Source organism: Oryctolagus cuniculus, chromosome 6 (genome assembly GCF_051225735.1).
Source record: "Oryctolagus cuniculus isolate XC-2025 breed Fujian yellow rabbit chromosome 6, ASM5122573v1, whole genome shotgun sequence".
Taxonomy (NCBI): Eukaryota; Metazoa; Chordata; class Mammalia; order Lagomorpha; family Leporidae; genus Oryctolagus; species Oryctolagus cuniculus.
Genome location: NC_142872.1, coordinates 73,723,146 through 73,734,186, shown reverse-complemented (window position 1 = coordinate 73,734,186; position 11,041 = coordinate 73,723,146). Strand labels below are relative to the sequence as shown.

The window sequence follows — 11,041 nt, the reverse complement described above, 5'->3', positions numbered from 1 at the left end:
CCTTGGTGGCAGAGGGTAATGGCTGAAGTAGTTTGGTCCACTATCCACTTGGGAGACCCAGTTTGAGTTCCTGGCTCCCAACTTCTGCTTGTGTCTAGCTCCAGTTGTTGTGGGCATTTGAGTAGAGAACTAGTAGATGGGTGATCTCTTCCATCTGTATCTCTTACTCTGTCTCTCTACTTTTCAAACAAAATAAATTTAAAAAATTTTTAAAAGTCAGAGAAATCATGTGCTACTTATAAAATAAGAATGATTTTTTTTTTCTATGTGGACCAGATGACAATGATGGCTACCTATTCATTCTCTTAAGATCTTATTCCAGGAGTCACACCCAACACCTGGAGGCAAGTGACATCAAGTCTGAAAGTGTCATAGCCATGATCTCTGCGTCATTTAGGAAGAGGAAAACACAGAGCAGAGAGGGTAGTGAAAGGGATCATAATTGCTCATCAATCCTAAGGGTAAATACACCCTGGATGGGGAAAAGGAAGAAGGCAAAGTCTCAGAGGTCCTGTTTCACTGTTAAAGCATAGTAGTGAAGTACCACTATGAAGGTTTGAAATTAGGTGGAATCAAGCCGGCGCCGTGGCTCAATAGGCTAATCCTCCGCCTTGCAGCGCTGGCACACTGGGTTCTAGTCCCAGTTGGGGCTCCGGATTCTGTCCCAGTTGCCCCTCTTCCAGGCCAGCTCTCTGCTGTGGCCAGGGAGTGCAGTGGAGGATGGCCCAAGTGCTTGGGCCCTGCACCCGCATGGGAGACCAGGATAGGCACCTGGCTCCTGCCTTTGGATCAGCGTGGTGAGCCAGCCGCAGCGCGCCGGCCGTGGTGGCCATTGGAGGGTGAACCAATGGCAAAGGAAGACCTTTCTCTCTGTCTCTCTTTCACTGTCCCCTCTGCCTATCAAAAAATAATAATAATAAAAGAAAAATAAATAAAAAAAAGAAATTAGGTGAATTCAAATCCCTGTTCTACCAATTCCTTACCAGCGGTGTGATTTGACCAAGATAATTCATTTCCTGAGCTTTCAATTTTCCCCATGCCCTAATGGTTCAAGAATGGCAGTACTCACACTACCAGTGAGTCCACACACTGCTGGATCTGGGAGTCCCTCGGCCACCTCAGCAGACCACAGTGGGCAGCAGAGCCTGCTAGTAAGATGCAAAGCCCCTGGAGGCCAGAACTCCAAAAGAAACCTTTTCATTCTTAACGTCCCTGGAGACTAGGCTCATGCTTGGTTTCCTGTCTTTAAATGCCTCTACTTTGCTGATCATTGTAATGACATCAGAAACAAATCATGTGAGATGCTTACTCATTTTCTAGTAGAATGCTAGCTATTTTCAACTACTTCCTTTCTAGTTCCTAGACTGATAACCAAAATCCTTTTCCTTTCCTCGGGTATTTTATGAAATCAGAATAACATGTTGTATAAATGTCATACCTATTTATATAAACAAAAACACTTCATTTTTGAATTATGAATGAATTGCTAAATTCAATAAAAATTTTAAATAATGTTTACCGATTGCAAAACGAGGTCAATCAGAGGCTCTTAGTGCAGTCAAATCAATGTACCTTCCACTAGGTGGCAGACCTTGTCAAAAAGTTATGAAACAGAGAGGAAAGAAAAAGAAAAGAATCTGTCTTCCAAAGTCAGCCCCTAGGTGTCTCTTTGCAACCACATATCCATGAGCTGTCATACAAAATAATGGATAAATTCAACATTTTCCACTGTCTTTCTTACTCCTTTTATAGATAAGATCGTAAACACTGTCCGCATAGTACATATTGAACAATGAGGAGATGAGTATCTTACTGTGCATGGCACACAAATCATATTATAGCCATCCAAAGATAAATGAGATTATGAAGCTGTAGCTAGGGAAAGGATTCTGAATACAAGTGATTTGTTAGAAAGCACATTTCTTTAAAATGAAATTCCTAAGTTAAACAAGGTTTTCTGTTTGAAGTAATCTCAAATATTATCTGATCATACATGATGATACTTGTGGAGCCAGTGGCATTCCAGCTAACTCTAGACAGACTCAGGAGGCTAGTGACTATGAGCCTAGTGAAGACAGCCCAGAGGACTCACAGGAAATAATGGAAATGCCTAAGTAGCAGAGGAATATCCTGGCATCATTTTTTGCTGATATTGATTTTCACTTCATGCACAAGCACACACACACACACACACGCACGCACATATTCATATGTGGCACTATAAGTTTCATTGAGTATATATACTTGTGTATGTTGGGTGCCCATGTGAGTTCCATCTACATCTTCAGAGAGGAAATGTTCTCATAATGAAGCTCAGAATATACAGTTAGAATCCTATGCCCACCCTGATAATTGTCCTTTTGCCCATTGGGAAATATGTATCCCAAAATCATTCTGAAAGACACTAGGAATGTGTACTAAACATCATTCACAGCTAGTGAAGTCCAGATACTAAAAGGAAACTTCTTTGACTATTACAGTTTACTTTGTCTGAGACTGGACTAAATCAGGAATCAGGAATACAATATAAACACTTGCACACAGATACATATATAAGCACAAAAACCACAAAATGGCATCCCATCTTTGTGATACAAATTTCAAAGGCACAGATAATATGCCCTTTGTTCCTACCTAACTAGTTTTCTTTTTAATCAGTAATGTGTTATAATATTCTCCAGACATCATAGCCAAGCTCTGGATATTTCCTAACTTCATATCACTCAAGGGGGTTAATCACCTCTGTCAAGGTTGATCGTGCCACAGACTAATGCTGGGAAGAGGGGCCATTCATTACAGTATGGAGGGATAGCACAAGGCAGGATTCTCTGCTTCTGTCAAGCCATGCTTTCTACTGGTGCAAGACTCACTCTGTTTTCTGAACTCAGTAGTTAGGACTGCATTTTACACACACAAATACCTCAGTATGCACAAATCTCTGTGCAAAGTAAACTCATCCCAACTACATCCCCTAACCTCACGAATTTAATTTATTTCTCCATTTGGCAGAGCAAGAATGTGTCTTTCATGGAAAAGACTGCAGCCCAGAGAAACCCTACAGTCCACGGAGCCTGTGGGGGACAGTCCCAGACCTTTAATTTGCAAAGTTTTCCGCAAGTTACATTGGTCAGCTTCTTCAGAGAACAGCGGAAATGAGAGACTGGCAGGTATGCCCCATCATGGCAATTAAGAAGCAGTTTATGCGGGCGTGCAGATTCCCATGCAGGCTTCAGCAACAGTTCCAATGGGAGTCAGGCGCGGGAAAGGGTCCTTGCCCACAGGAATGCAAGCTTGGGGTGGGGTATATTCAAGCCTCCCTATTAAAGGCCACCAGAGTTGCTCATCTCTCCCCATGCCCCAGCCCACAGGCAGAGCCTGTGCCTTCCGTATTGTCACATGGCCAGCGCCCACCTGCTGCACCCCGGCCGGGCTGTGTGCACAGACAGGAATTCCTAGGACAAGCACCTTCTTCTCATGCAAGGACTCCTCCAGTCAGCCTGCATATTTAACACCCGATTATTACCAGCCTGGGACTGAGTCTTACGAGAGCAAAATCCATTTGGGTTTTTTTCTGACACCTTTTTGTTTTCTTTCATTGCCTTCTCTTTTTATTCCAAAAACAAACGTGCAAAAGCTGGTGTCCTTGCTTTGACAAAGACTCTGTCCCCGGCAGGCGAGAGTGAGTCTTGTGGTCGATGGCCATCAGCAGCTCAGAGGCAGGAGCCCTGTGGCTAACAGAGCTTCCTCCAGAAGAGTCCTTGCCGCTGGCCACTGGGTGTGCCCTTGACTTCCCTTGTCTAAATGCTGCGGCCGTGTCTGAGCAGAGCACCTGTTTGGTGTGACTCATGCTATCAGCGCGTGGACGCTCCCTCCTGACAGGAGAGCAGACCTCACACAGGTATGCAAGTGACTCGTGAGCACGCGGATGTGTGTACTGACATGCCTCATGCACCGTCCCTGGCAGCACTAGGCGCTGCCACACCACCTGCCTCCTGTCCGTGTGGGGCACCTCAGGTGCCAGGGAAGGAGGCCTCCATGGTTGAACCTCTATAACCCAAACTGAGGTTGTTTTCAAGCATAGTGAGTGATTGTTCAGCTTTTTAAAGAGATTTTTAAAAATACATATTTTGGCAGGTTATCTTGTATTATAATTACCAGCGAATAAACACCAGAACATTCTCTAACACTCCTCCATTGTGAATAGACTCTATACAGAGAGAAAGTAGGGGAGGAAATAAAAGTCCGCAGCTACTTGTATTTTCCCAAATGTATTGTGTCTCTAAGATAACATGCATTTTGCAGGAAATGGTGTGGGAAGGACAAGGAGGACTCCTGTGCAAATGAACCAGGTGTCTAAATCTGAACAAAAGTAGCCGGCTCGGAATCCCGACTCCGACTTAGACTCCAGGTTCGGACTGTGGTAGCACCTAATGTGAATTCATATTTTGCATTTCCTGCCCATCAGGTTCCCATAGCATAAGGAATCATCTGAATTCCTTTCTCTGCTTGACATTTAGAACAGTGACTGCTGGACTCACAAAAGGGACTCATTGAAATCAGCTCAGGAAACCTATGAGCATGGCCCTGGTACACAACACACACACACACACAAACACAGCAGTCTGGTTTTCTCACCCCAAGATTAAGCAGTTAGGCCGTCTGACAATGCACTTCTCACCCAAGTCCTGACATCACCACTGTTGTTTTCTTTTCCACATTTTTCCCCTTCTAGCACCTGTTAGAAATAAGAATAGGGTGGTCTTCTTGCAGATTTCTTCTGTCTTCATTCTTTGAACAAGTAGGAAGGAAAATGTGAAATGGACTGGAATGTTTGAAAAGATGGTTGATATTTTACTTTCAAACAGAGCCAGGTTAGAGGAATTTTAGATTTAATACCATACTCATAAGCAAGGTGTTTTTGCTGGTGACCCAATACCTCCTTAAAACTTCATAGATGTAGTGCTCCTAAGGGCATCCTTGTATATTTTTCGGTGCACTACAGGAAATGGGTTCATACTGGCATGGGTTATGATGAATGTATTCTGAGGGAAGTAGCCCCAAATGAAAGTACATAAATACTTGAAACATTTGTCTTCAAAGATCCATGCTAGCCTTTCTCGCTCATGAAAAAAAAAAAGCCTTGTGGTACTCGAACTCTTCTCAAAGGCGCTTGTGCGAGAATTTTCCACGGCCCATAATGACAGTTTAACTATTGTCCCTCCCTCTCTGCCAGCCTTTCTATCTTTGCGGATTCTCTCCTCCCCGGAGAAGCAGCCCTGCGACGGGGCTACAAAGCAATTCTCAGCCCCCATGGCTAACACGGTGACAGGACTACCTAACGTCCAGGAGAAAAAGCGCCGCCTCTGGCTCAGCCTAGGGCTGGCCGCGCACAGCGGCCGCCGAGCGCTGGGGCAGCGGCCGGGGCTGCGGACCGGGACTAGCCCCGGGAGCCCCCACACCGCGGCGCTTTTGTCTTCACACTTCCACCTTCCTTTCGCAAACGCCAAGAACAGCTCTTTGTTTGCTCCCTGAGCAAGGCAACCCTCTCCAAATGCCACTTCCAAATACAGGCGCTCCTGAAGCCCAGGCTCCCCGCTAGCTTGCAGGCCAGCTTTTTCCTTCCTCGGGCGGACATTGCGTGCCTTCGCCTGCGCGCTGCCCACATCTGGACGCCAGGCCGGCTCGGGGCAGCCATCGCAGCCCCTCCGACCGAGCCCCGGAGCTCCGGGAGAGTACGAAATCGGTGGGCAGAGCTAACGCAGGGACATCGACTCTCTTAGAAATATTTAAGCACCTCTCCCCGCCTCTCCCCTGAAATACCGAAAAACAGTCCATTTTGAAGCAGAATAATTTAGTCTGACAACAGATTCTTCCTCTGTTCACAGCTGTCCCAGGGGGCGGGGCTGAAACCTGAGCCTCTCGGCTGTGATTGGATCCTTCTTGCAAAAGAGAGGAAAAAAAAACCCTCGCAGCCCGAACGGGCTCAGTTCGTAAAGGAGCCGGGAGACCTCAGAGGCGCCGGCCCGTCCGCCCGCGGCACCTGAGCGCGGCCCGAGCCCAAGCCCGGCCGGCCGCGATGCTGTAGGGACCGGCCGCGTCCTCCCGCCGGACCGTTATCCGCGCCGGGCGCCCGCCAGACCTGCCTGCAAGATGCCGCGCTCCTTCCTGGTCAAGAAGCATTTCAACGCCTCCAAAAAGCCGAACTACAGCGAACTGGACACACACACAGGTAAACAAAAAAATAATGATGAAAAGTTTGCCTAGAACTGTAACGATATGCAAATATAAATAGGTGTGCCTGCTGAAACACTGGATTACAAAAGAGCTAACGTCTCAGCTGTTTCCTTTGGAAACTGTTCTAAAGGAGAGCTGGGCGTCTTTTGATCACCTAGAACTCGTTTTAATTCAAAACTTTGAAAACTCCTAACTGACAGGGAAGACTTTATTCAGCGCTGGCAGCTTCCGTCTCTGGAGCTTGTAGGTACTTGCACAGTGATCTGTGGCAGATGAGCCACTCAGCTACGTCAGTGTGCAATTGTTGCTTTTTTCCCTTCTTGGAGCTTCTTTCCTTCAGAAGGCAGCCTGACCTCCCCCCTGTGTTGGCTCTCGGCGGTTATAACACATGTAAATAGCTCGTTCCTTCCGTGGAAAACAGCTGTTGTGTCTGCTCTTTAGAAATAAGGTCTGGGTTCTTCCTCCTGGATGGGGCGGGAAGGCACTGCCTGGGCTGCGCTCCCGGGGTGCCCAGTGCGGGGCTGGCGGGGGCAGCTGTCAGGCTGTGTGTGCCTCCAGCACAGTAACCATGTAGTGGCCAGGGTGGAAGGGCAGTGTTTTCCCAGTGCGTGTGTCCTCTTAAACGAGGCTCTCTTCTTCATTACCAAGTGCTCTCTGTGTTGTCAGATCTTTCCTGCCTGTGGGTGTGTGCATGTTTTATCTCAGTTATTGTTTTTTACCTAAATCTCCTTCTCTCTCCTTTTCTTTCCCCCAGTGATCATTGCCCCATATCTCTATGAGAGTTACCCCATGCCTGTCATTCCACAACCAGAAATCCTCAGCTCCGGAGCGTACAGCCCCATAACCGTGTGGACTACGACGGCACCATTCCACTCCCCTCTGTCCAGCGGCCTCTCTCCTCTCTCCGGATACCCCTCCTCCTTGGGGCGCGTGAGTCCCCCTCCTCCATCCGACACCTCATCCAAGGACCACAGCGGCTCCGAAAGCCCCATTAGCGATGAAGAGGAAAGACTGCAATCCAAACTCTCAGACCCCCATGCCATTGAAGCTGAGAAGTTTCAGTGCAATTTATGCAATAAGACTTATTCAACTTTTTCTGGGCTGGCCAAACATAAGCAGCTGCACTGCGACGCCCAGTCTAGGAAATCATTCAGCTGTAAATACTGTGACAAGGAGTATGTGAGCCTGGGCGCCCTTAAGATGCACATTCGGACCCACACGTTACCTTGTGTCTGCAAGATCTGTGGCAAGGCGTTTTCCAGACCCTGGTTGCTACAAGGACACATCAGAACTCACACTGGTAAGAGAAACACCCTCCTCAGGACGGGGCTCTCTGATGGAACGCCAGCTGTGGGCTGGCTGTGGGCTGTGCATGAAGTAGTGACCCAGTGCTTTTGAGTGATGGGTGGTCTTTGATGGCCACTTCCTGACTGCTCCAAAAGTTGTTAGAGCACAGAGTTCTCCCTTTCTTGCTAACAAACTCTGCTCCAGAGACTGCAAACAGCATTTAGACTTTGGAAAGCAGACATGGGAGGTTGGTCTCAAAGATCAGTTAGAAAATCAGGAAAGGTGTGCTGACATGTGTATTCTGTGCAACTGCCCCCAGTAATCAGCAAATACGAATGCTGCTATCCTGATCCATTGATTTGGTAAATAGATGAAGATGTTTCCTATAGTACTCTCTTAACTACACTCTTGCTGTGATGACTATACTAGCACCTCTCGGTGAGTTGCCTAGTTGGGATGAAATTTGCTGTGTGCCTTTGGTGTTGTGTTTCTTGTGCTGCTGAAATTGTGCTTCTTGCACAAAAATCTTTCTGTGGAGAGTCAAGGCATTTAGACTGCCTTAGTAATAACACAAAAGGAGGGAAAGGGGCAAATACTGGGAAATATTGAGAGGTGTTCAACATTAATTGCACCTGCTGAGGCAGAGAAGCTTTGATAAGTGAAAGTCCCAGAGCTCCGTGAATTCTTTTCGGCGTGACTGGCACCAATAGTGGTATTCTGGGTAGGGTTTTATTTAATTCAACATTCAAATTTATCTCAAAGGGCTATATAGTAAAGTAGCTATTATTATTGGTATTTAAATCAGGTTTTGTCACTTCTCATTCTTCTGGCACAATGGTTTAGTTACCCATTCATGTTATTTGACTTTATGTTTTGACTAAAACACACTTTGTCTCTTTCTCACCTCCACCCACAGGGGAGAAGCCTTTTTCTTGCCCTCACTGCAACAGAGCATTTGCAGACAGGTCCAACCTGAGGGCTCATCTGCAGACCCATTCTGATGTCAAGAAATACCAGTGCAAAAACTGCTCCAAAACCTTCTCCAGAATGTCTCTTCTGCACAAACATGAGGAATCTGGCTGCTGCGTAGCACACTGAGTGACGCAATCAATGTTTACTCGAACAGAATGCATTTCTTCACTCCGACGCCAAATGACAAATAAAAGTCCAAAGGCATTTTCTCTTGTGCTTACCGACCAAATAATATGTATAGACACACACACGCATGCATGCATGCATGCGTGCACACATGCACACACCACACACACACACACACACACAACACACGAAGCTGCAAGAGCACGGAATCCATGTGTTTAAAGTTAATCCTTTCCATGTGAAGTTCAAAATTACCATATATTTACTGACAGCTAGATTGAAAGGATAAAAGACAAGGACCTTTCTCTTCAAAGATGAAGCGAAAAGCACATTGCATCTTTCCTTACCAAGAAAGAATGCAAAGATTTTACAATGCTGCCAAATCATTTCAACTGAAAGAACAGTATTGCTTTGTAATAGAGTTTGTAATAGAATTTCCTATAGGAAGAGAATTTGCCAGATGCTATCTCAGGTGCCTTATAAAGTATTCCAAGTTTACTTCAATACATGTCTGATGTCTGGTTGCCATTGTTGAACTAAAGCCTTTTTTTTTTTTTTTTTGATGACCTGTAATGCTTTAAACTGTTATTTTTAAGAGAGAGAGAAAAGGACAAGAACAAAACACATGAGAATGTATTAAAAGTATTTTTGTTTTGTTTTGTTTTTGCCGATAAACAGTATGTGCCTTGGGGGAGGAGAGAAAGATTAGCTTTGAACATTCCTGGTGCATGCTCCATGTCTTACTTTTTGAAAGAATTTTAATGATTTTTCTAAAATTAAGTAAAGATGGGAATAAGTGCAAGAGAGGATACTTAGAAACTCAATAATGTACTTAAACTATTTTAAATGCATACATCAAATGCAATAATACAACACCCTTCCAAGTGCCTTTTTAATTAATTGTATAGTTGATGAGTCAATGTAAATTTGTGTTTATTTTTATATGATTGAATGAGTTTTGTATGAAAGTGAGATGTTGTTCATGGCAATGCCTGTGACAACCTGAAGACTTGTGAAATCAATGTGTCTTTTTTAGAAAACCATTTTCAAGGTCCTTTTTTACAATAAACATTTTTGATTTAAAATCTATTGCTTGTATATGATTTTCAAAATTGACTTGCTTTATGATTAGTAACACACCACCATACCAATGTTTCTTTTGTTGATAAATGTGAATAGTGTTTATTGTGCACATCAAGTGTGACTTTACATGTTGCATTATAAGTAAATGCCAACTTTTTTTTTTACTATTAAGATAATACTCTGATACTCACAAAAGATAACAGTCATAGTTTGTAGACATTTCCTTTTCTAAGGACACTTTCTGAATGCTAAACATAGTCACATTATTAATAAACAGAAAACCTTTCAAAACTTTTCCTTTATGTGACTTTACAAAAGCAAATTGCAGTCACTTGTATCATCACATAGGCTACTGGAACAATTTCTAATTTTTTAAAAGAAATATAATTTAATGACATATAAGAGGAAAAATCAGAAAATTCACATGAGGAGATTAGGAAAAATATACACAACTTTTATATTTTATATTTACATTAACTAGCTGGGCAATCAAACCGTGAAAAGAAAAGCCCTTGTTTAATGATATCAAATAAGTGACATGTCTGAAGGGGGCAGGGAAAACTGAAAGGGTAAGTCGCCTTCCATGGCATTTGAACAAATTAGACAAACCTCCACCCAAATCTAGTAGGAACTTGATGAAAAAGAACATGTCCAGCCACTCCATTCACAAGTGCATATTTACTACATGCATATGTGCTAATCAGTGTGCAAAATCCTCACCGTCAAGAACTGTGCTCATTACCAAGGGGTGTATTTCGATTCAAACTCAAAGCCAGGATGAGGGCAGTTTCTGTAGATCACTTTTCTCTCTTTTGCATGATCAGAGCTTGCAGAATCATGATTTTCCTCTTAATGTCCTGGTGATACAAATAAAAGCTGTAATTAATACCTCAAAGATATTAGTGACAGACTGTTAACAAGTGGCCAACAAAAATTACCAATACTAGTCCCTTAATAGTCACTTGCATTCTACTGTATGTTACATGTACACTTCAGCCAACATATAAAAATATTATACATTTGAATACAAAAATTTCAATTTACTATTCTGGTCTTATCTTCTTTTGAATATCTCAGGGCCTATTTTGTCAAAGACAAAATTATTTAGAATTAATAATTTACAAATGCAAAGCACAATATGGCGGATAGCTTGTCTGGGGCTTTCTAAAATTAGAAAAAGACCAATTTAGCTAGGTGTATATGGAATAGAAATTGCCAGTGATTGAGTGTTTCCAGGCTAACATGTAGAAACATCTTGTAGAGGGAAAATGTGAGTGAGTCAGGCTTTCTGGAAGTCTGGTTGGCTGTCCAAGGAATCCTATCTACCCTTGCTTCCCTC

General features: G+C 43.9%; 1 protein-coding gene across 1 annotated transcript; it reads left to right on the top strand.

Moving 5' to 3' along the window:
* The first annotated feature begins 5,985 nt into the window (after positions 1 to 5,985).
* On the top strand, positions 5,986 to 9,704 carry SNAI2 (snail family transcriptional repressor 2). The gene is made up of 3 exons (XM_002710513.6): positions 5,986 to 6,229; positions 6,989 to 7,534; positions 8,438 to 9,704. Exons 1-3 carry the CDS (start codon positions 6,151 to 6,153, stop codon positions 8,617 to 8,619), a joined length of 807 nt encoding a protein of 268 aa, XP_002710559.1. The 5' UTR covers positions 5,986 to 6,150; the 3' UTR covers positions 8,620 to 9,704.
* The last annotated feature ends 1,337 nt before the right edge of the window (positions 9,705 to 11,041 follow it).

What these genes read in the sequence shown, in the direction of transcription:
- SNAI2 (XM_002710513.6), top strand. Translation starts at nt 6,151, where the DNA reads ATGCCGCGCTCCTTCCTGGTCAAGAAGCATTTCAACGCCTCCAAAAAG. An exon ending in CGAACTGGACACACACACAG is followed by an intron (nt 6,230 to 6,988) that starts GTAAACAAAAAA and finishes TCTTTCCCCCAG; the next exon opens with TGATCATTGCCCCATATCTC. An exon ending in ACACATCAGAACTCACACTG is followed by an intron (nt 7,535 to 8,437) that starts GTAAGAGAAACA and finishes CTCCACCCACAG; the next exon opens with GGGAGAAGCCTTTTTCTTGC.